This window comes from Arachis ipaensis, chromosome B10 (assembly GCF_000816755.2).
Source record: "Arachis ipaensis cultivar K30076 chromosome B10, Araip1.1, whole genome shotgun sequence".
In the NCBI taxonomy this organism is placed as follows: Eukaryota; Viridiplantae; Streptophyta; class Magnoliopsida; order Fabales; family Fabaceae; genus Arachis; species Arachis ipaensis.
The window spans coordinates 132,936,186-132,957,847 of NC_029794.2; the positions used below are offsets into that span (position 1 = coordinate 132,936,186).

At 34.4% G+C, this 21,662-nt stretch overlaps 5 protein-coding genes across 13 annotated transcripts in view; 1 reads left to right on the forward strand and 4 right to left on the reverse strand.

The window, feature by feature from the left end:
• LOC107621265 overlaps window positions 1–3,784 on the reverse strand; it is a 4,993-nt gene extending 1,209 nt beyond the window's left edge. Inside the window, exons 1-3 of the mRNA XM_016323299.1 lie at window positions 3,517–3,784; window positions 3,217–3,288; window positions 2,123–3,102 (exon numbers count right to left, since the gene is read on the reverse strand). Of these exons, the coding sequence (XP_016178785.1) occupies window positions 2,123–3,102; window positions 3,217–3,288; window positions 3,517–3,784 (1,320 nt within the window). The remainder of the gene's footprint in view (window positions 1–2,122; window positions 3,103–3,216; window positions 3,289–3,516) is intronic.
• LOC107621264 lies at window positions 6,240–7,490 on the reverse strand. The gene is made up of 3 exons (XM_016323298.2): window positions 7,211–7,490; window positions 6,678–6,802; window positions 6,240–6,446 (listed from the first exon to the last, which is right to left on the reverse strand). Exons 1-3 carry the CDS (start codon window positions 7,458–7,460, stop codon window positions 6,240–6,242), a joined length of 582 nt encoding a protein of 193 aa, XP_016178784.1. The 5' UTR covers window positions 7,461–7,490.
• Window positions 8,282–12,870, reverse strand: LOC107621263 (putative disease resistance RPP13-like protein 1). Of its 2 annotated transcripts, none has more exons than XM_021114800.1 (4): window positions 9,958–12,870; window positions 9,225–9,681; window positions 8,930–9,018; window positions 8,282–8,760 (listed from the first exon to the last, which is right to left on the reverse strand). In XM_021114800.1, exons 1-2 carry the CDS (start codon window positions 12,836–12,838, stop codon window positions 9,242–9,244), a joined length of 3,321 nt encoding a protein of 1,106 aa, XP_020970459.1. In that variant the 5' UTR covers window positions 12,839–12,870; the 3' UTR covers window positions 8,282–8,760; window positions 8,930–9,018; window positions 9,225–9,241. The 2 variants fall into 2 exon arrangements, with proteins under 2 accessions (XP_020970459.1, XP_020970458.1); XM_021114799.1 differs by having other exon boundaries at window positions 8,930–9,100.
• On the forward strand, window positions 12,764–14,781 carry LOC107622231 (protein WVD2-like 4). 2 transcript variants are annotated; one of them, XR_002356557.1, is made up of 8 exons: window positions 12,764–12,877; window positions 13,023–13,393; window positions 13,469–13,529; window positions 13,617–13,691; window positions 13,910–13,985; window positions 14,118–14,180; window positions 14,285–14,395; window positions 14,676–14,781. XR_002356557.1 is itself a non-coding variant. In XM_021114802.1 (7 exons), the coding sequence occupies exons 3-7, from the start codon at window positions 13,486–13,488 to the stop codon at window positions 14,375–14,377; spliced, it is 351 nt and encodes a 116-aa protein (XP_020970461.1). In that variant the 5' UTR covers window positions 12,764–12,877; window positions 13,023–13,393; window positions 13,469–13,485; the 3' UTR covers window positions 14,378–14,652. The 2 variants fall into 2 exon arrangements, 1 of the variants encoding a protein (XP_020970461.1); XM_021114802.1 differs by lacking the exon at window positions 14,676–14,781 and having other exon boundaries at window positions 14,285–14,652.
• Window positions 13,709–21,662, reverse strand: part of LOC107622230 (putative disease resistance RPP13-like protein 1) — a 34,973-nt gene continuing 27,019 nt past the window's right edge. For 2 of the 7 annotated variants that reach the window (XR_002356551.1, XR_002356549.1), the window contains exon 4: window positions 16,531–17,038. Coding sequence is in view for 1 of the 7 variants with exons in the window: in XM_021114797.1 (XP_020970456.1) it covers window positions 17,519–17,578 (60 nt within the window). In the remaining 6 variants the exon portion in view is untranslated. Of the gene's footprint in view, window positions 13,969–16,530; window positions 17,407–17,501; window positions 21,286–21,662 lie in introns of those variants that run through there. The other 5 variants (XR_002356550.1, XR_002356556.1, XR_001616138.2 and 2 more) reach the window with 5 other exon arrangements.

A 21,662-nucleotide genomic window follows, 5' to 3' on the forward strand; every position in this document is an offset into this window, starting at 1 on the left:
ATTAACTTTAAACTATAAATGTCAGAAAAAAATATTCTCATTTAGATTTAAATAATATATTAAAAAATTAAAACTAATAAGATAAAAATTTAAATTGTGTATTTTAGTTCAAATTTAAAAAAATTTGTGATTTTACAAACATAAATTTTAAACGGCACGATTAATGAGTTTTTTAATGTTCATTAAATTTTTTTTGTTAGATAAATTGGACATCTAATTTTAGGCATTATTAAAAAAGAAAGTACAGGAAAACAATACTTTTTTTTAACAAGGTAAACAATAGTTTAAAAAAAAGTTAATTTTAATTTTAAAATTTAAATTTTGAATTAATTAGATATAATCCTTATTTTGAATGGTTACCCATTGTTCGCATCTTTTATTGTTCACCTAACAGGATTATTTATAGAAAAATTTATTTTGAATATTTTTACATGCATAATTGTGTACTTGAAGAACTTCGTGTGAAATTGCCATTTACTAGTTTTGAGTGTGATGTTTTGAAACAATTAAAGTGTATTACTTCACAACTTTATCTAAATGATTGGGTATTTTTTAGGTGTTTTGAAATTTTAATGGAATTTTTGGCAATAAAACTTTCAGTGGAGTTGTTTTTTTTCTTTGTTTCAAGCTAAAGGGGGTTTGAAAAGGGGTTTGGATTAACCTTAATAGTGCTCCGAGCTTTGCTATTTTTAAACTCTATAAGTCATCCTTTAAAGACTTTAAAGAAATGTTTCTTAAATTGAAATCGATAGATGAGAATTTTCCTTTTGATTTGGACGAACATCTCAGTGAAAAGTTTTCTTTGTTTTGGTATTTATAACCACAACACATGTTGGGTCCAGAAGAGATAAGTTCTAGAAATGAGTGTATAATAGGGTATCTGATAGAGGTTGTTGATAGGAAAAATTTAATATTTGTTTTTTATCTGCTTTCATGGGAAGAAGATAGAATATCTGTGGTGAATTATTTCAATAAGAATGTATGAAATATTAAAATGTGTTTGAAGATAAAATGAGTGAATATTTCTGAGACTGTTTTTATATGTTTTGTAGATGGGAAGTATCCAGGTATTTCGACAATGAGCTTAAGAGCTCGTTTGAAGACCAATAATGCTGAAAAGAAGGGTATTATTTTCAAAAAGAGGAAGGCCGATGTCATAAATTTATGTGATGATCTAGTTTAGAAGGAGAGGGAGATTCCCTTAGAAGAGTTTACTGCTTTCGTGAGCAAGCAAAAAAGGCTGCATGGTTTTGCCGAGGATGGAGACGACTCTTCGATGTGGGATAAGAAGTTTCCTTTTATGGTTATTAACTTGTTGCTAACGAGGTATTGCAGGCGTCTTCCGACGTTTCTCTGATTGATGTGGTCGGGGATATTGCCATGGACCAATATCTTCAAGTATGAAACTGAGCTTTAATTAAAGATGCTTGATAATTATGAGTTATATGTCATATAACTTCTATTTTATTTAAGTTCTGGGATTCCATTTGGTTAGTATTGGTCGGAGCTAAGAAGGGAGGCATAGGAAACTTTTGGATAGAAATTTATTATTATGAGTTATATGTTATCTATCTTAATTGCATATGCTTGATAATTATGAGTAATATGTTATATATCTTATGTCGTTTGTTTAAAATTTTCATTTGACCCTTGGCTTTCTCTTAAAATTTGGCCAAGGTTCTGGGTTTGGCTACTGTAATGGTCTCTTTGAATTTTTCTGGACGAAATTCACTCTTTATAACATATAGGTGCACTTGTGGGTAGGGACGGATCCAGAAATGTTATCATGGGGCTAATAATATATATAATATAAAAAAATATATGCAAATAAATTATAATGTAAGATGTATTATAAAAATATACAGATAGAGAATATATATTTAAAGTATAAAAAAATGTGTACTTTTTATTAACGAAGTGGTACTAGTCGATTCTTCATATCATAAAATTCATCGATAAGAGAATCTGTGTCAAATTTTTCAGCAATCTTCTTCTCAATGTAAATCAAAAGACAATTAGCAAGCAATTCATCTTCCATTTTGTTTCTGAGTCTATTCTTCACAATATTCATAGCTGAAAAAGATCTCTCAGTTGTAGCAGTTGAAACAAGGAGAGTTAATACCAAGCGAATCAAACGATCAATCAAAGGATATGTTAAAGACTTTCCTAACTTCGTTAATCCTTGACATAACTCCGAAATTGTGCACAAGTTAGTTAATTCAACATGATTAGGAACATCAAGTTCATAATGTTGAGCTTGCATTCTAATGTGAAATTTCTCTTGGTCACTGAAGTCACCTGGATAAAATCGTTCTACTAATTCACATACTTTGTTGACACTGAAGAACTTATAATTATCTCTGGGATCTAAAGTTGAACTTAAAGTAAGCAATTCCACCATATTATTATTGAATCTTCCATTAAGCTCTGGCAATTGTGTATCAATTACAGCCAGAAATAAATTAACACGGTAATGATACTCCACTGAAATTTGATCAACAATTTTGCGAGTTCGGCCTCTTCTAGGAATATGTAATGCATTCATATCAGGAACTTCAACTTCATGTTTCTCACAAAATAATATAACTTCTTTTATGAAAGCCTCCCAACTTGATTCTCTCATTATTTGGATTAAAGTCTTGGTAGTAGAAACCAGAGTTAAAGCATTCAATATGTCTTGATTTTTTCGTTGCAAAGCTTGACAAAGATCATGACTAACTTCCAAAATATTTCTCATCAAATGCAAAACAAAGACAAATTCAAAGGATGTGATAGCATCATAAGCAGCACTAGCATCACCACGAGTGGAGAAATTACCTTCTTCGGTACTTTTTTCAAGAACTTCACAAGTAGCATCAAACATGCATAACAAGCTACGTACAGAATTCAAATGAGACCCCCATCTAGTATCTCCAGCTCTTTGCAAAGTACCAATTTGATTAAGTTCACTACCTGTCACAATTTGATCATTGGCAATTAAGTTTGCAACATTATTTGCTTGAGCAACCCTTAACTGATCACGACATTTAGCAGAAACAGTCACAACATTCATAATTAGTGTAAGTTTTGAAAAGAATTGATGAACATAACAAACTTCTTTGGCTGCAGAAACAAGTGCTAATTGTAATCGATGAGCAAGATAATGAATGTAATAAGCAAAAGGACAATCTTTAAAAAAAAGAGCTTGCAATCCATTTCATTCACCACGCATATTACTAGCTCCATCGTACCCTTGTCCCCTAAGATTTTGGACATCAAGATTATGACGAGAAAGAACTAATGAAATTTCTGTTTTCAATGTCAAAGAACATGTATCAGAAACATGTATAAGATAAAAAAATCTTTCTTGAACACAACCATGCTTGTCTACAAATCTCAAAACCACAGACATTTGTTTTTGCTTTGACTCATTTCTTACTTCATCAATAATTATACAAAATTTAAAATCACCAATTTCTTCTCGAATTGTTGCACGCACTTTTCTAGTAAAGATACACAATATATCTTTTTGAACACCGAGAGATATATATTGAGCATTTTCAGGAGCACTTTCAAGGACAACATTATTAACATTCTGATTACAGGAAGCTAAAACCTTAATTAACTCAATAAAATTTTCCCTATTCAAAGATCCAGGACTTTCATCATCGCCTTTAAATGCACATGCTTGAAATACAAGCCATCGAATAGCATTAATAGATGTCTTCAACCTTAAACGGTTATTTGTAATAGTTTCATCACTATGCCTATCAAGAACTTTGTCTATATGCTTAGATTGAGCCATTAAATCATCACAAGATTTCACACATAAATTATGGGGAGAATTAGGAATAGAACTCTCGTGACATATAAATGCACAATTTACCCCATTGTTTATTTTCTTCCAATTACTAAACTCTAACTCTAAAAATACATTTTTTCTATCATTGCGAGTACCATAATGTTTACCAAACAAGTAGCAAGGCAAACAATAAGCAGCATATTTTTCTGGTGAATATTCTAACCAACTTGAAAATTTCTTAAACCAAGAAGATTGAAAATATCGATGATGATTGCTATTACCAAAAACTGGATAGCTAATATTTGTTGGTTGGTATGGCCCAGCTATTATGTATACTCTACGAATCTTATCATGTTCATGGACATTATACTGCCAAATTGGACGTCACTTTCCTGGATCCCTTTCTAGTAAAGAGATATCAACATCTCTTTCTAATCTTGGTACTTTGGTTTTATGTTGATGTGTATTTTGAGTAAATTAGAGAGTTCACTTACTTGAACTTCTTGTGAAATAAGATTATAGGGTTGACTTGTTTGAACTCCAACATTATCAGTAGCTTTTCTTTTAAAAATTGCATCAATTTTACTTTGCTTTTTCATCATAAAATGTTCTAATTTCTTTTTACCTGAAAAAAAAAACTCAAATAATTATATACTTACATGAATAAACAAAGTCTAAGTATATTTTATTAATTAAATATCAATAATAATAATTTTTCATTAAATCACTATCAATTTCATTAAAAAATAAAATAAAAAAATAAGAGAGAATAAATCTTAAAAATAAGTCAATAATTTGCCTATGTAAATACAAAAGAATAAAATTAAATTATTCCATAATAAAACAATGTACTTTGTTAATTAATAATTTTATGTAATTATATAAAAGAAGTGAAAAATAAAATAAAATTAAAAAATAAAATAAAAAATAAAAAAATAAATCTCAAAAATAAAATGAATACATTGCGTCCTTGTTCTAATTGATATGAATATATTATATATGATTGAAAATAACACTAGCTACTTACCCTGGGAATGGCAGTAACACTGTGAATCTGTGATAGTGACTTAGTGAGCGCCGCGTGAATCGTGAGGAAACGGGAGAATTAGGAAATAGAATAGAAAACGTGAAGAAAGAGAATTAGTTTTAGGAATTTAAAAAAATTTAAAAACTATTATGTTTTATTTGGATTAGGTTAAGCTTTTGACTACTTTTTTTTTTTTAAAAAACCGGGCCCAGGCCTCCACTTGCCCCCTCCATACATCTGTCCCTGCTTGTGGGTGGAGGTTTGGAAATTGGGATGCTCATTGCTACTTTGGTGAAGCGAGTAACATACCCCCTTAGACTTTCATGTTGTCCTTATTTGATAGTGTTCAGATAATCGGAGTCGTGTAGATATATGGAAGTTACAGCGAACTGATCTTCAAATAACTTTGCAAGCTCCTGGAAACGTGAAATAGAATCTGCAAGCAAATATAAAACCAATCAAATGCAGGACCGTCTAAAAAAAGTAGGAAAACAACGACATAAGGTAAGATCGGAAGTACCGTTTACTATCATTATGGAGCGAAATTTTTTAACGTATTTTTTCGGATCACCCATGCCAACATAGGGAATTAGAGTTATTGGTAACGTAAAGTTCCTAGACAATTTGAAATTCATGACATTTGCCGCGAATGGTCCAATTGTGTTGTCCAATTCATCATCTTCATTGGTTTGTTGATCTCCCTCTGGTTGTTGAGTTTCAGAGACATGCGTTGGATCATAATTTTTTTTCTCGTCATCTATTTGTTCATTGTGATCACCATTATTAGCAATCTGAGTATTGGTTAACTCGGTTATCTGATTTACCATTCTTTGATTTTCTTCTGTCATGCACTAATTAGCCTGTTGTAACTTTGTTACCACATCCGAATGAGCTCGGATGATGTGGGAGAAATTTGGTGAGCCATAGATAGATATGATAATTTTGGGACTTAAAGAAAAAAGGGTTTTTGTTTCTAGGTCCTACGGTAGGCGTCAATTGTTCTTGTGAAGGTTGACTGCTGTATAGCTTGTCCGTCGGTGAATAACTGGGAGTTTTCTATCGTGATGAGTTATACTTCGGTAGCAGGAGAATAAAGAGGTGGACAACTATAAGAGACACTCCAATGCTCAAGTTAGTGAGTGTATAATAAATTTTATTTATTTCAATATATCTTCAAATTTTTATATTTGGAATGAAGTATATACAATTATATTTTTTGAACATTTTACTTAAATGAAAAATAATAGTGTTTTAGGATGTTATGATACGTTTTGATATTTGGTTGTTTAATAACTAACTTATAATGTTTATAACCAAATTATTATGTATAATCGAGTTATAACGGTCACATCAATTAGACATTAGGGTTCAGTCGTTGAGTTAGCAAGAAAAACCTAATTGAATAACTTAAATTATTATAAGATAAAAAAATTAAAGATCTTTCCAAACATTAAAGTCGGTACTTGAGACATTATAACTTATAACATTGTCTTGACATCCTAAGAAAAATGTACTCCGAATATGATCTATGTTCTTTATTGCGTGGGCTGTCCCACTAGGGCTAGCAGCTACAATAATGTCATCAGACCCAATGGTCACTTCACCATAACGTTTATGAGGAACCTTGTTATTCTCCAACTACAAAAGCATTACAACTTACAAGTCAGTCAAGTCATTTGTATAGATGCAATTGAATTTATACATAGTTAACAAACTAGATGATGTATGATATGTGAACTATTATCATGGATAAGAAATGAGGAGTAATAGAACATGGGTGCAATATATATAAACTTAATTTCACATACATATTTATGATGTATGGCCGAACAAATATATATAGTACTCAAAATTAATGGAGAAACTTACCCTATATCTTGTCATAGCACCCCAAATAACAAGTGTCTCGTTACAATCATGGTGTCTATGATTTCCTCTTAACTTTCCTGGTCGGATTTCTCCTGCATGAATTGAAGCACAAGTGATAGCTCCACCTAAAAAGTTAGAGAAAGTATAGAGAAATAAGTTTTAGTGAGTTAATATCAGTCCATTCTAATTTTTAAGTTTATAATTTAGAATTTAGTGTTAACAATTTATAATTTATGGTCTAAATTTTAGGATAAAAATAATTTTAAAAAATTAGCTAATATAAACTAAAAACCGATAATTACTTAATATTACTCGAAAAATTATATTTCTATTTTAAGTGTATATTTGATTATTCTAATACGATATATTTGATTGTTCTAGTATTTGATTATTTAGTTGAAAAAATATATAAATTAATCTATATAAAAATACAAATATACATAAATATATGATGACTAATTTAATAATTAACTTTTTTACATATATTACTTTCAAATAACAATAGATAAAAAGATTTATGAAAAATTAAAGACCTGAAATACCAGAAGCAGAGGCAAGAGACAATGGATCCAGTAGCCAACCACACTCATCTTTCAGAATATTGGAAGGAATTCCAGATCGAAATCTGAGCAAGTTGGCGTTAATATCATGTATGGTAGTCCAATGCAGGGAAGAGGAAGAAGCTTTGAAAGCAGTGTGGAAATGGAGGGAGATCCACGTGAAGAAGAGGAATATGGTGAGAACAAATGGAAGAGAGAGAGGTCTTTGGAGGAACTGAAGCATAGATGCAACGTGTGATAATGCTATTTTATTTGTTTTGAAATGTACATCATTAAATCAGATTCACTTTCTTATAACTCAATTATGGATTACTAAGTTTAGTTCTTTTTATAAATTAGTGTATATACATATGTTTGTGTAATTTTGTAATTTTAGTTTTGAGTTAAACTCAGAGTAATCATTGAGATTGACCATATATATATATATATTAAAATAAGAGATCTAAATTATAACAATTATGTCTTTAGAGATTAACCGATGTATTTTTGTTAATTTCTAAAATATTATTGGTGTAATTGAAATTTCAAAAATTATTTTAGTACATATGTTAAATATGAGTAATCGCTTTGAGTTTTACTCTTTAGTGTTAAAACTTTAGTTATAACTTTAACTTTTTATTTCACCCCATTAATAAACTTTCTCTATTATTTTTTTCTCTCACATAAATAAAGAGGTTTTCTACTTTCTTTATCTTTGTTTTTTCTCAAACGAAAAAAATATAATTCAATTTTTATGAAGAATTTTAATTATACAAAAATGTTGTGAAAAAATAGAAATGAATTATTTCACAATTCGTTTATGATGAATAGTTATTTAAAAAAATAAACATTTAAATTGATTCTTAAAAAACTTTAAATCGATGAATTAAACCCCAATAATAAGGAGCTGCTGTCAACTAATGGAGAAGGTTAGTGAATGCAAGTGGACAGACTATGGCATTCTTCAATATTGTCTTCATCATCATCTTAATCATTCCCTTTTCATTGTTTAACCATTTAAATATTCTGAGTTGCCTATACTTTTCATTTCATTGGTGTTTTTGGCACTCTTATTTCACTACAAATATAACCTTCCAGACCATGAACATGAAAGTCTCGATCTTCAAAAGGGTAGGTTCCAGAAAAACAAACAAGGTATCATTTTACAATGCAATGGTTATGTGACACACTGAGAGCATATGTTGTTTTGAATTAGTCCAATTTGTTCATAGCCACGAATCAATATCCCATCAAAACTAAATTAATCAGTATGAAAATGATCAATATTATGAAGGCAATGAAGGTGGACTTGCGGTATTCATCTGGTGCTTCCTTGCAAACTGGAACGGATGGACCCACCGCAGACATACGAATTGGCTCTGTATGTCATTGAGTTGCTTACCTTGTGATTGGACCAAAACAGTCATGTCCAAGAACAGTTGATGAAGTTCATTGGGGCTCCTCTCTATATCAATCAGCGTGTCATGCCGCTCTTGAATCTCTTGGACTGTGTCCATGATTGTCCCTGCTTGCTCAGTTGCTTTCTGCAAGAAAGTTTCAACCACCAAATATAAATTTTCATAGGAGTAATCAAAGTTAATCCAACATTATAAAGTAGAAATTCCTTCTCAGGTAATATACAAATTTTCATGAAATGATTTTTTTTTAAAAAAAAAAAAGAAGAAGAAAAATGGTTAGTTCAGCCATCCATACCACTTTAGTCATGAGGTTTCCAAATCACTTATGTCCTCAAGAACCTTCCTCTGTTGCAGTTATTATCATTGTCTTGTTTCTGAGAATTCCTGTGAGTATTACAATGATTGAATATTATTGATGCATGAAAAGCAAAATCGTAACTGCACAAGTTATCTCTTGTTGGAAAAGCTGTATGAATGATACAAGACAATAATAAAAATGAAGAATAAAAATATTGTAAAAAGAGAATGAAGAATGAAAAACTAGTGACTAGGCAACACAGAGTAATGTTGTGTGAGATAGAAACAATTACCTGTTAAAGTTGTTGGATTACGAAATCCATCTGGCATCAACTTGAATGGCGGGGATGTGGGAAATTTTGGGCCAAACCTGCGGGTCCTTCTTCTCACACCGTTTCCCCAAAGGGCTTCCATAGATGCTGAGTCGCAACAGAGAGGAAGGCAGCTTTTCTCCGTCAATGTTCTCCATATTGGAACAATGATGAATAGATAATTGTTGGAGGGAGGTGAGGTGGGCAAGTCCCTTGCATTCCAACATCTCCACACTTTTAATGCCATCCAATGTGAGAGACTCAAGGGTGGCAGGCAACCAACCTTCCTTAGGGAGATACTTCACACTCTCACATTCACCTTCAATATGAAGATGAGTAAGCCCATGAAACAGCGATGCTACACAGCTGAGTTGTTTCTCGCAGTAGCTGATGATAAGATATCTCAAGCTACTGTGTGGATCCCCTGTAGCACACAAATCTATCTCTGGGCAACCAAGTAATCTGAGATTTTCTAGCTGAGGTGACACCACGAGAGACTCCATCTTTTCACACTGGCTGATTTCAACACCCACGAGATTTGGAAAGGAATCCAGCGAGAAGGATGTAACCGAATCACAGCTGTTATGTATAGTTAGATCAAGCAACGAGTGGTGTTGGCCTTCCATTTCGAATTCTAATTTTTTGCAATTCCATATCGTCAGCTCTTGTAGTGATGCGGGAATACTACTCACTGGAAACAATACGCGGGATGAACAACCTGAGATGGATAAAGATGTGAGGCAAGTGAGTTGGGTGTGCGCAATGGCCTCCTTCACCGACTCCACTTGATGCTTTCCATTAATTGATAGATTATCCAGCAAAGGAGGTAGCTCCCCAATTCTCACTTTTTTGCTTCCTTCTATGCGTAAAGAGGTAATCGCGGCAGCTCTTGGAACACAACAACTGAGCAGCTTGCAATTCTCAATATCAAGTGATTGCAAAGATGGTAGTTGATTTGGCAAATCTCCGCTCAACATGGGACAATCCCATATGATAAGCTTCCTAAGTCGAGGAAATGCATTGAACTCCAACGAACGCCATTCCTTCCAGCAAGGCATTGACTCAAATATAAGAGTTTCAAGCATTGGAAATGGAGTCTCCATACAAGATGCATCATTTCGGTAAAACTCAGCCCCCACAATAGCAAGCCTTTCAAACTTTGAAATTTCCAGAAGCTTCAAAGAGGGCAGCTGTCCAAGTGAAGGAAGCATACAACAATTCTTGAAATAACCCGAAAAAAAACCGCCGAGTGTTATTTGGGTGATGTTGTGGTAAGAACAATGTCCCAACCAATCTGGAAATGTTGTACCCCTGTAACCACAAATTTGTAGTTGTTTCAAATTACTATGAGGTCGTAACTCTTCAAGTATATCTCTTTCAATTTGAGAATCAACTATATTCTCGTATTTATCTGGCGACCACTTCAAGATCAAAGATTCAATGCCATCCTTATCAAACATTCTTGCCTCCAAAGCTTCGCTGCTATTGACCACATTCTCCAATTTGTCAATCGAAATTGTTTGGTGTAGATTTGCAAGTGCTCCCAATTCATTAATCTTGTTTCCTTCACGCTCCCCAACAATATAGTTGCTTAAAACCTGCAAACTTGTCAATTTGCTCATGCCTTCTGGCATCTCCTGCAAACCAGTCCATCTAATATCAAGGTAACGCAAATTTGTAAGATCTTTCATGCCAACAGGAAGGGCTTTTAGTTTCCTACATCCAACCAGCTTCAATGTCTGTAAATTATACAAGTTGCGAAGTGTATCCGGCAATGTCATGATGCAGGTCCAAGACAAATCCAAGTAACGCAAATGAATCAACTTGCCTATTGAATCAGGCAATGACTCGAGCGGATAGAATTTGAATGACAAAGCCCTCAGGTACTTCAACTTTGACAACAAGATATAAGGTGCATTTTCCATGTTAAATGGAACCTCTCGCTCCAAATTGATTTCAAGAAATGTCCTTGTATGTTTTACTCGGTCACAAACTCCCAAAAGTTTTGAGATTGGATAATTGCCTTTGGCATTATGTGACAAATAGCGAGTTTTAATATCAACCTCAACTGCATTCTCAAACTCTTCAGCCCTGAAATAGAATTCTCCAGCAAATATCATTGCCAAATCATGCACCAGATCATGCATCACAAATATGTTTTCAAGAGTACTATGAGGTTGGAAAAATGATCTCGCAACTAATTCGTCAAAATATTTATCACCAACTTCTTCTGGAGTCTTTTTTCCTGCTGGTTGCAAAAAATTCTGCAAAAAATTCTCTGCCATCCAAAGCAATATCAATTCCTCTTTGCTAAATTCATAGTCTTTGGGATACAAAGAACAATAAACAAAGCACTCCTTTAAATAAGAAGGAAGATAGTAATAACTGATTTTTAATGCAGGAACAACCTTTATCTTAACATGGGAGAGTTCCCAGATCTCACTCTTCAATAAATGATTCCAATACTTGACATCAGAATTTCCGCGCAATAAGCCTCCAAGGGCTTGAGCTGCCAAGGGCAATCCATCACACTTCTTTACGAGATCTCTGCCAACTTTTCTCAAGGTTGGATTCTCCATAGAACCAGTTGAGAGACGTGCATGTTTTGAAAACACTAACCAACAATCTTCCTCAGACAATAAGCTCAGTTCATAAGGTGAAACAGTTTGCACCACCGAAGCCACTCTTTTACTTCTAGTAGTTATGAGAATTTTACTTCCCTTAACCCCTTTGCGAAAAGGTTTTAGAAGTTTATCCCAATCTTCGTAACTTTCACTCCATACATCGTCCAAGACAACAAAGAACTTCTTCCTTGACAACTTTTCTTTTAAATCATGCTGAAGCAAATTCAAATCTGTCAAGCTGCAAAAACTTTTAGTTATTGCCTCGATTATAGTCTTGGTGACCTTGAAAACATCAAACTCTTCTGACACACAAATCCAAGCTTGAAAATCAAAATTCTCCTTCACTTTGCCATCCTGGTAAACCAATTGGGCCAAAGTAGTCTTTCCTATCCCACCCATGCCCACAATGGGAATCACAGATACATCACTATGACCACCAGTATCATCATCACCATCATCATCCAACAACAGTTTTACTATGGCCTCCTTGTCTTCTTCCCTGCCACATACATCAGATGTTTCAACTAGAGATGTAGTGATCCTCCATGACATGTTCTCCTTAGGAATCTCTCTGAGACCAAGAGTGTCTTTTTGAATCACAAGAGACTCTATCCTATCAATGACTTCCTCCATCCTGTTTGCTACATCCCTATCTTTCAAATTGAGAAAACGAGAGAGGAAGGTACCTGGATCCTTCTGAGTGGCAGCTTTGGTGAAGACTTCATCAAGCAAGTCATCAGCAAGATACATGGCATGTTTGAGACTATCAAGCCAGTCCTTGACAGGTCTCTCCTTGATCTGCTTCTGCTCAGCATCGATGAGAAAGGCTTGAACAGCATAAAGATTAGTCTTCAACCTTTCAATCAGCTTCTGAGTAAGTTTCTTCCCTTTGATCCAGTTAACAACTTCAGGAGAGGACATCCTGTCAAAAACAACACTAAGAACGGAAGACAAAACAGCTTCGGCAGCCATGTTTCTGAAGAGAAGTGATCAGATCTGAAGGAACAAATGGTAAGCAAGTGTTTGACTGCTGGTTGACTGGTTGCAGTAGTTTGTGGTGTTAACTGTGATTTGTGTTGAGTAGTTAAATGTGTTAAGTGTTGAATATTTTTGTAATAAAATAAAATGACTTCTTGCTCTTATTGGTCTTCGACAGATTATTCACATGGCATCCAGTATAGTTTTGATGTATTCACATGCCATATTATATTATATTATACTAAGCAATGCAACCTCCAAAGTTGCTTCTACACCAATCAAATCAACAGCAGCTACTCTTTCTTCAAAGAGAGATAACAGTAATATTGCTGCTACCCCAACAAGCAGCAGCAACAAGCATGCTTCATTACTAAGCTCTGCTGATAAAAGAAGATCTACTCCTTACAAGTCGGTCAATTTTACGCCAATTAGAGAACTTAATAGATTGACTGCATCAGCATGAAGAAATTTGAAAGTGCAAGAGCTAGTGCTGGTTCCTCAAAGGCTTCAAAGGATGCATCATTAACTCCTCTAAGAACACCAACTATGGTTTGTCAGATTCTTTGCCATGTCTTTCACAATCTATATTTCTATGATGTTAAAGTGTTGTTTTTTAAAATGCAGGCTTATATAAGAAGGAAATGCAGATGCATTCTGCATTGACCCCATTAACAGAAAAGAAAAGGTACCTAATTCTAGTAAGTTGTTAATTATGATGTAAAACTGTTTTTTATATCCTGATTGGGTGCATTTGAGTTTTGTTAAACCATAGGAACAAAACTCCTCTTGATTTATCAAGCACAGGCAAAAATACAGCCAGCTCTAAATGGCGCTTGCTCTCAACAGAGTAAGTCATTTCCACTCTGAATGGATTTGGATTGTTTCTATGTTCAAATGTTATCCATGCCAGACGTAATGTAGAGTTTGTCAATAGTTGAAACATGCTATCTTTATTTTCAAGGACCACAAATTTACATAATCTATCTCTGGCTTAAAAAAGTTTTATGGCTTTTTGTGAATACTCATCTTTACATTAGTATTTACAATGTTTCTACTTGAATTCAGAAATAAAATGAGATCCCCAATGATATCCTCACCTTTCAGCTTGAGGACAGAAGAAAGGGCTGCAAGACGAAAGAAGGTTCTGTCATCAATCAAATTTAGTTGTTTATGAGCTTTAATTAAACCTTACTACAAATAAAACTGAAAATTAATTAACTGGGTTACTAAATTGCTTGCCTTTCCTTTCTCTATTGATCTAAATCAATTTCAGAAACTTGAAGAAAAGTTCAATGCCAATGAGGCACAAAAAGTGCAACTCCATACAAAACTCAAGGTTGGTTGACAAGTAAAATTTAATACCTAGTGTCTGTTACTATGAACAATATAGTTCCTCAGTTCAGTTTAGTCACCAAATCATTCAATTCCCTCATTTTGCAGGAAAAAGCAGAGACAGAGATCAGAAAACTTCGCCAAAGCTTTTGCTTCAAAGCAAGGCCACTACCTGATTTTTACAAGGAAAGGAAAGAATAAAACAAGGAAACACAGAAGGTATCTTAAACTGTTTGCAATAATAATATAATCTTCTTTCCCATTTTCTCCTCAAGCTTTGTTTGGTTAACAATATTGTTCTTAATCTCTATGTAGTTCCGGATAATTGAGTCCTTATAAAATCTGATTTGGTTCTTAGAACAATAAAATTCTGTTTTCTGTCTTATTTTCTCTTTCCTTTTTACAAGATCCTGAAAAGAGAAACTAAAAATGAAAATAGAAAATAAAAACGCAAACCAAACACACCCTTAATTTTTCAAATTGGAATTTATACTTTCAGGATCTAGAAACACAATCTGAATCAAGAAAGGCTACTCCTCAGAGTCAGAGACCTTACAATGGCAGTGGCACCAATAAGAATTTCTAGGAAAAGACTCAGCGCCGCACCTTTGCTCATCATCTGAGTACTACTCTTGAGAATACATCACCAAATATTCAGAATGGAAACCTCAAGAATAGGAATCACAAACAATGATTATGCTCCATGATGTAGCAGATGAAAGATCAGTTTAAAATTGTAAATGTAGCTTCAAGGACATGCACCACATTAGGCACCGTTTGTTCTGTTGTATTCTTGGTATATAACACAACATTAGTAACCAACTCTGACTGTTGTTCTTCCTTTTGTTTTTTGTACCCTCAATATATTCAATTGAGCTATTCTTACAATCTTTTTTTTCGTTTTCTTTATAATTTGGAAAGAATAATAAAGTAACGTCTCTAATGAATCACACGGTATACTTTAGAACTTATTTATGCACACTAGGCAATTAAGTAATTTTATAAGGAAATACTTTTTGACCCTTTATCAATAAAAATACAGTTAGACGGAATTCATAATTCGGAATTACATTGCGTCATTTAAAAAACTGCACTTTCTTTCGGCTAATAGAGTTTTTGACAATGTAATTGCTCAAATACTCGAGCTTTCTCCGTGAAAATACTCTCCATCCGATCCTATCCTAAATTTATGTAACTAATAGCTAATGCAACATTCTAATTTATGGGTTATTAGTTTTAATCAATATTACAAATTAAATAAAAGTATCAAAAATAGTTTTCTATATGATATAATATTTATGGAATTTTTTAAAACATAAAACCGTAGCTTAGTGATTTTGAACATCATGCCAAAAAAAAATTTCCACTACTTTGTATTTCTATCTATCTATTATAATATATATAAAGGAGTAAAGTAACAATTAGGTCCTTAAAGATTTCGACTTCGGACTAATTAGTCCTTAAAGAAAAAAAAGTACCAATTTGATCCTTTAGGATAGCAAATACTGGACACATGATGTCTTTCTATCAATTCATCAACTAAAACTTAACGGTGATACTTATATGTACTGTTAATTACTCTGACATGTCTATCTATGAAAAATAGTCATGTAGATAACAATTTTTGGAACGAAACTTCATTTGTTTGATAGGATTTGTGATAAATAGAGAGCATCTGATAAAGAATATATGAAAACTCAAAAGATAATAAATACTTCACTGTCCAAAATTACATCGTTTTCTTGCTCATGCGACAATAACGAGACATGCACCACTATAAATAACAGAATACATGGACAGTTCGGTTTCGTTTTACACTATTTTATTGAAAGAAGGACATACATGTCCACCGTTTACTATCTTGGATGACCTAATTGATACTCTTTTTTTTTAAAGACTAATTAGTCCAAGGTCAACATTTTCGAGGATCTAATTGTCACTTTAGTCTGTACAAAGACATGCAAATAGTGTTTACATTGAGTAAATAATACGTTTATACAATTGGTTGATGCATTGGTAATATATTCCTATTTTTAATTGCTTCTCTTCTTTGATGGTTTGGGGTGAAAACTTTCAGCTTTTATTGATCCTCAAAGATTTTAGTGTTACTATTCAACTGTTCACTTATCAGAAAGTGGGATAAACATAGTTGTTGCTGCATTATCGACTATTTTTTGTTATTTTTCTAACAAAACATGCAATTCTTAATCGACAATGTACAAGAAAATACAGGAAAAAAAAAAGGATAAAATTGTAGACCATAGGTTTAAGGGCGCAAAACAATTAATCTCATTCCTCCAATATATAAACTCCAAGCAAGGTAATTCAACAATATTTATAGCATGTGATACATGTAAAGAAAATTTTTAAAATCCCAAAAAATAAAATACATGCATTCAAAAGAGATTAGAGTGGCTATTGATGAATTAAACCCCAATAATAAGGATCTGCTGTCAATTAATGGAGAAGGTTAGTGAATGCAAGTGGACAGACAATGGCATTCTTCAAGATTGTCTTCATCATCATCTTAATTCATTCCCTTCTCATTGTTAACCATTAAATATTCTGAATTGTTTAACCCCAATATGATGATGATCAATAAGAAGGACTCTAATCAATATTATGATGGCAATGAAGGTGGACTTCCGGTATTCTTCTGGTGCATCCTTGCAAACTGAAACTGCCGGACCCAAGGCAGATGTACGAATTGGCTCTTGCCACGTGGCTCTCTATGTCATTGAGTTGCTTACCTTGTGATTGGACCAAAACAGCCATGTCCAATAACACTTGATGAAGCTCATTGAGGCTGCTCTCAATATCAATCACTGTGTCCATGATTGGCCCTCGTTGCTCAGTTGCTTTCTGAAAGAAAGTTGCAACCACCACATACAAATTTTCATATTTTGAGTAATCAAAGTTATTCTAAGATTATAAAGTAGATATTCCTTCTCAGGTGATATACAAATTTTAACGAAATGATTTGAAGTTCAGCCATCCATACCACTTTTTTCATTAGGTTTCTTAACCACTTATATGAAGGCAATCATGGTAAGAATTCCATTCTCTGTTTTCTACCCTTATCTCGTCAAGAACCTTCCTATGTTGCAGTTATTATCATTGTCTTAGTTTCTCAGAATTCCTCTGAGTATTACAATGATTGAATATTATTGATGCATCAAAAGCAAAACCGTAACTGCCGAAGTTATCTCTTGTTGGATTCTGAGGAAAAGCTGTATGAATAATACAAGACATTAATAACAATGAAGAATGAAAAACTAGTGACTAGGCAACACAGAATAATGTTGTGTGAGATAGAAAGAATTACCTGTTGAAGTTGTTGGATTACCAAATCCATCTGTCATCAACTTGAATGGCGGGGATGTGGGAAATTTTCGGCCAAACCTGCGGGTCCTTCATCTCACACCGTTTACCCAAAGGGCTTTTAGAGATGCTGAGTCGTAAAAGAGAGGCAGGCAGCTTCTCTCCGTCAATGTTCTCCAAATTGTAACATTTATAAATAGACAATTGTTGGAGGGAGGTGAGGTGGGCAAGTCCCTTGCATTCCAACATCTCCACACTTTCAATGCTCATCAGAGAGAGAGACTCAAGGGTGGCAGGCAACCAACCTTCCTTGGGGAGACACTTCACACTCTCACATTTACCTTCAATCCAAAGATGAGTAAGCCCATGAAATTGCGATGCTACACAGCTGAGTTGTTTCTCGCAGTAGCTGATGGTAAGAGATCTCAAGCTACGCTGTGGATCCCCCGTAGCACACAATTCAATCTCTGGGCAACCAAGTAATGTGAGATGTTCTAGCTGAGGTGATGCCATCCATAGCGTCTGCAGGGATTTCAAACTCCCACAATTCTTTATATATAAAGAACGGAGACATGAAAGAGAGCGTGACACCAACAGAGACTCCATCTTTTCAAACTCGCTTATATAAACACGCACGAGATTTGGAAAGGAATCCAGCGAGAAGGATGTAACCGAATCACAGCTGTTATGCATCCTTAGATTATGCAATGAGTGGTGTTGGCCTTCCATTTGGAATTCTAATTTTTTGCAATCCAATATCCTCAGCTCTTGTAGCGAAGCGGGAATACTACTAACTGGAAACAATACGCGGGATGAACAACCTGAGATGCATAAAGATGTGAGGCAAGTGAGTTGGGTGTGTGCAATGGCCTCCATCACCGACTCCACTTGATGCTTTCCAGTAATTGATAGAATATCCAGCAAAGGAGGTAGCTCCCCAATTCTCACTTCATTTCTTCCTTCTATGCCTAAAGAGGTAATCACAGGAGCTCTTGGAACACAACAACTGAGCTGCTTGCAATGCATAATATGAAGTGATTGCAAAGATGGTAATTGATTTGGCAAATCTCCTCTCAACATGGGACAATCCCTTAGGCTAAGCTCCCTAAGTCGAGGAAATGCATTGAACTCCAATGAAGGCCATTCCTCCCAGCAAGGCATTGACGCAAATTGAAGAGTTTCAAGCATTGGAAATGGAGTCTCCAGACAAGATTCATCGTTTCGGTAAAACTCAGCACCCACAATAGCAAGCCTTTCAAACTTTGAAATTTCCAGGCGCTTCAAAGATGGCAACCGTCCAAGTGAAGGAAGCATACAACAATTCTTGAAATAACCCGAAAGAAGACCGCCCAGTGTTATTTGGGTGATGTTGTGGTAAGAACAATGTCCCAACCAATCTGGAAATGTTGTACCCCTGTAACCCCTAATTTGTAGATGTTTCAAATTACTATGAGGTCGTAACTTTTCAAGTATATCTCTTTCAATTTGGGAATCAATGGTATTCTCATATTCATCTGGCGACCAGTTCAAGAACAAAGATTCAATGCCATCCTTATCAAACATTCTTGCTTCCAACGCTTCGCTGCTATCGACCACATTCTCCAATTTGTCAATCAAAATTGTTTGGTGTAGATTTGCAAGTGCTCCCAATTCATTAATCTTGTTCCCTTCACGCTTCCCAACAACATAGTTGCTTAAAACCTGCAAACTTGTCAATTTGCTCATGCCTTCCGGCATCTCATGCAAACCAGTGAAGCTAATATCAAGGTAACGCAAATTTGTAAGATCTTTCATGCCAGCAGGAAGGGCTTTTAGTTTCTCACATCCAAACAGCTTCAATGTCTGTAAATTGTACAAGTTGCAAAGTGTATCGGGCAATGTCATGATGTCTGTCCAAGACAAATCCAAGTAACGCAAATGAATCAACTCGCCTATTGAATCAGGCAATGACTCAAGAGGAAAGCAACTGAACGACAAAGCCCTCAGGTACTTCAACTTTGACAACAAGATACAAGGTGCGTTTTCCATGTTAAATGGAATCTGTGAATTCAAATTGAGTCCAAGAAATGTCCTTGTGTGTTTTACTCGGTCACAAACTCCCAAAAGTTTTGAGATTGGATAATTGCCTTTGGCATTATGTGACAAATGACGAGTTTTAATATCAACCTCAACTGCATTCTCAAGCTCTTCAGCTCTGAAATAGAATTCTCCAGCAAACATCATTGCCAAATCATGCACCATATCATGCATCACAAAGTTCTTTTCATAAATCTTATGAGGTTGGAAAAATGATCTCGCAATCAATTCATCAAAATATTCATCACCAACTTCTTCTGGAGTCTTTTTTCCTGCTGGTTGCAAAAAATTCTCTGCCATCCATAGCAATATCAATTCATCTTTGCTAAATTCATAGTCTTTGGGATACAAAGAACAATAAACAAAGCACTCCTTTAAATACGAAGGAAGATAGTAATAACTGATTCTTAACGCAGGAACAACCTTTATCTTATCATCGGAGAGTTCCCAGATCTCACTCTTCAATAAATGATTCCAATACTTGATATCAAAATTTCCACGCAATAAGCCTCCAAGGGCTTGAGCTGCCAAGGGCAATCCATCACACTTCTTTACAAGATCTTTGCCGACTTTTTTCAAGGTTGGATTCTCCATAGAACCAGTTGGGAGACGTGCATGTTTTGAAAACACTAACCAACAATCTTCCTCAGACAATAAGCTCAGTTCATAAGGGGAAACAGTTTGCACCACAGAAGCCACTCTTTTACTTCTAGTTGTTATGAGAATTTTACTTCCCTTAACCCCTTTTCGAAAAGGTTTTAGAAGTTTATCCCAATCTTCGTAACTTTCACTCCATACATCGTCCAAGACAACAAAGAACTTTTTCCTTGACAACTTTTCTTTTAAATCATGCTGAAGCAAATTCAAATCTGTCAAGCTGCAAAAACTTTTAGTTATTGCCTCGATTATAGTCTTGGTGACCTTGAAAATATCAAACTCTTCTGACACACAAATCCAAGCTTGAAAATCAAAATTCTCCTTTACTTTGCCATCCTGGTAAACCAATTGGGCCAAAGTAGTCTTTCCTATCCCACCCATGCCCACAATGGGAATCACAGATACATCACTATGACCACCAGTATCATCACCATCATCATCCAACAAGAGTTTTACTATGCCCTCCTTGTCTTTTTCCCTGCCACATACATCAGATGTTTCAACTAGAGATGTAGTGATCCTCCATGACATGTTCTCCTTAGGAATCTCTCTGAGACCAAGAGTGTCTTTTTGAATCACAAGAGACTCTATCCTATCAATGACTTCCTCCATCCTGTTTGCTACATCCCGATCTTGCAAATTGAGAAAACGAGAGAGGAAGGTACCTGGATCCTTCTGAGTGGCAGCTTTGGTGAAGACTTCATCGAGCAAGTCATCAGCAACATATATGGCATGTTTGAGACTATGAAGCCAGTCCTTGACAGGTGTCTCCTTGATCTGCTTCTGCTCAGCATCGATGAGAAAGGCTCGAACAGCATAAAGATTAGTCTTCAACCTTTCAATCAACTTGTGAGTAAGCTTCTTCCCTTTGATCCAGTTAACAACTTCAGGGGAGGACATCCTGTCGAAAACAACACTAAGAACGGAAGACAAAACAGCTTCTGCAGCCATGTTTCTGAAGAGAAGTGATCAGATCTGAAGCAACAAATGGTAAGCAAGTGGTTGACTGCTGGTTGACTGGTTGTAGTAGTTTGTAGTATTGCCTTAACTGTGATCTGTGTTGAGTAGTTAAATGTGTTAGGTGTTGAATAATTTTGTAATAAAATAAAATGATTTCATGCTCTTATTGGTCGTTGACAGATTGTTCACATGGCATCTTGTATAGTTTTGATGTATTCACATGTCATAATCTTTTGTAAACAAGATTAATTTGTTTTAAAAAAATATTCTCTAATAAAATTTATTTGTCTTATGTATATTAAATACTTTATTATAAATATTAGAAAAAACAAAATATTTCACAAAAATAATTTTAAAAGATTTCTAAAATAATAAAAATTTATTAGAATTTCAAGTGTCTTTTTATTTGTATTTTGTAGAAGAATAATTTGAGTATATATTAAAAATATTAATTGTATAATTTTTTCATGAT

Excerpts from the sequence above, each read along its gene's own strand:
- LOC107621264 (XM_016323298.2), bottom strand. The coding sequence starts at position 7,460 with ATGCTTCAGTTCCTCCAAAGACCTCTCTCTCTTCCATTTGTTCTCACC. Across the intron at positions 6,803-7,210 it reads CTCTGCTTCTGGTATTTCAG|GTGGAGCTATCACTTGTGCT; the intron begins GTCTTTAATTTT and ends CTAACTTTTTAG. Across the intron at positions 6,447-6,677 it reads GTGCTATGACAAGATATAGG|TTGGAGAATAACAAGGTTCC; the intron begins GTAAGTTTCTCC and ends ATGCTTTTGTAG.
- LOC107621263 (XM_021114800.1), bottom strand. The coding sequence starts at position 12,838 with ATGGCTGCCGAAGCTGTTTTGTCTTCCGTTCTTAGTGTTGTTTTTGAC. Across the intron at positions 9,682-9,957 it reads ATCTTTATCCATCTCAGGTT|ATTTGTGTGCTACAGGGGAT; the intron begins GTTCATCCCGCG and ends GCCCAGAGATAG.
- LOC107622231 (XM_021114802.1), top strand. The coding sequence starts at position 13,486 with ATGCAGATGCATTCTGCATTGACCCCATTAACAGAAAAGAAAAG. Across the intron at positions 13,530-13,616 it reads CCATTAACAGAAAAGAAAAG|GAACAAAACTCCTCTTGATT; the intron begins GTACCTAATTCT and ends GTTAAACCATAG. Across the intron at positions 13,692-13,909 it reads TGGCGCTTGCTCTCAACAGA|AAATAAAATGAGATCCCCAA; the intron begins GTAAGTCATTTC and ends ACTTGAATTCAG.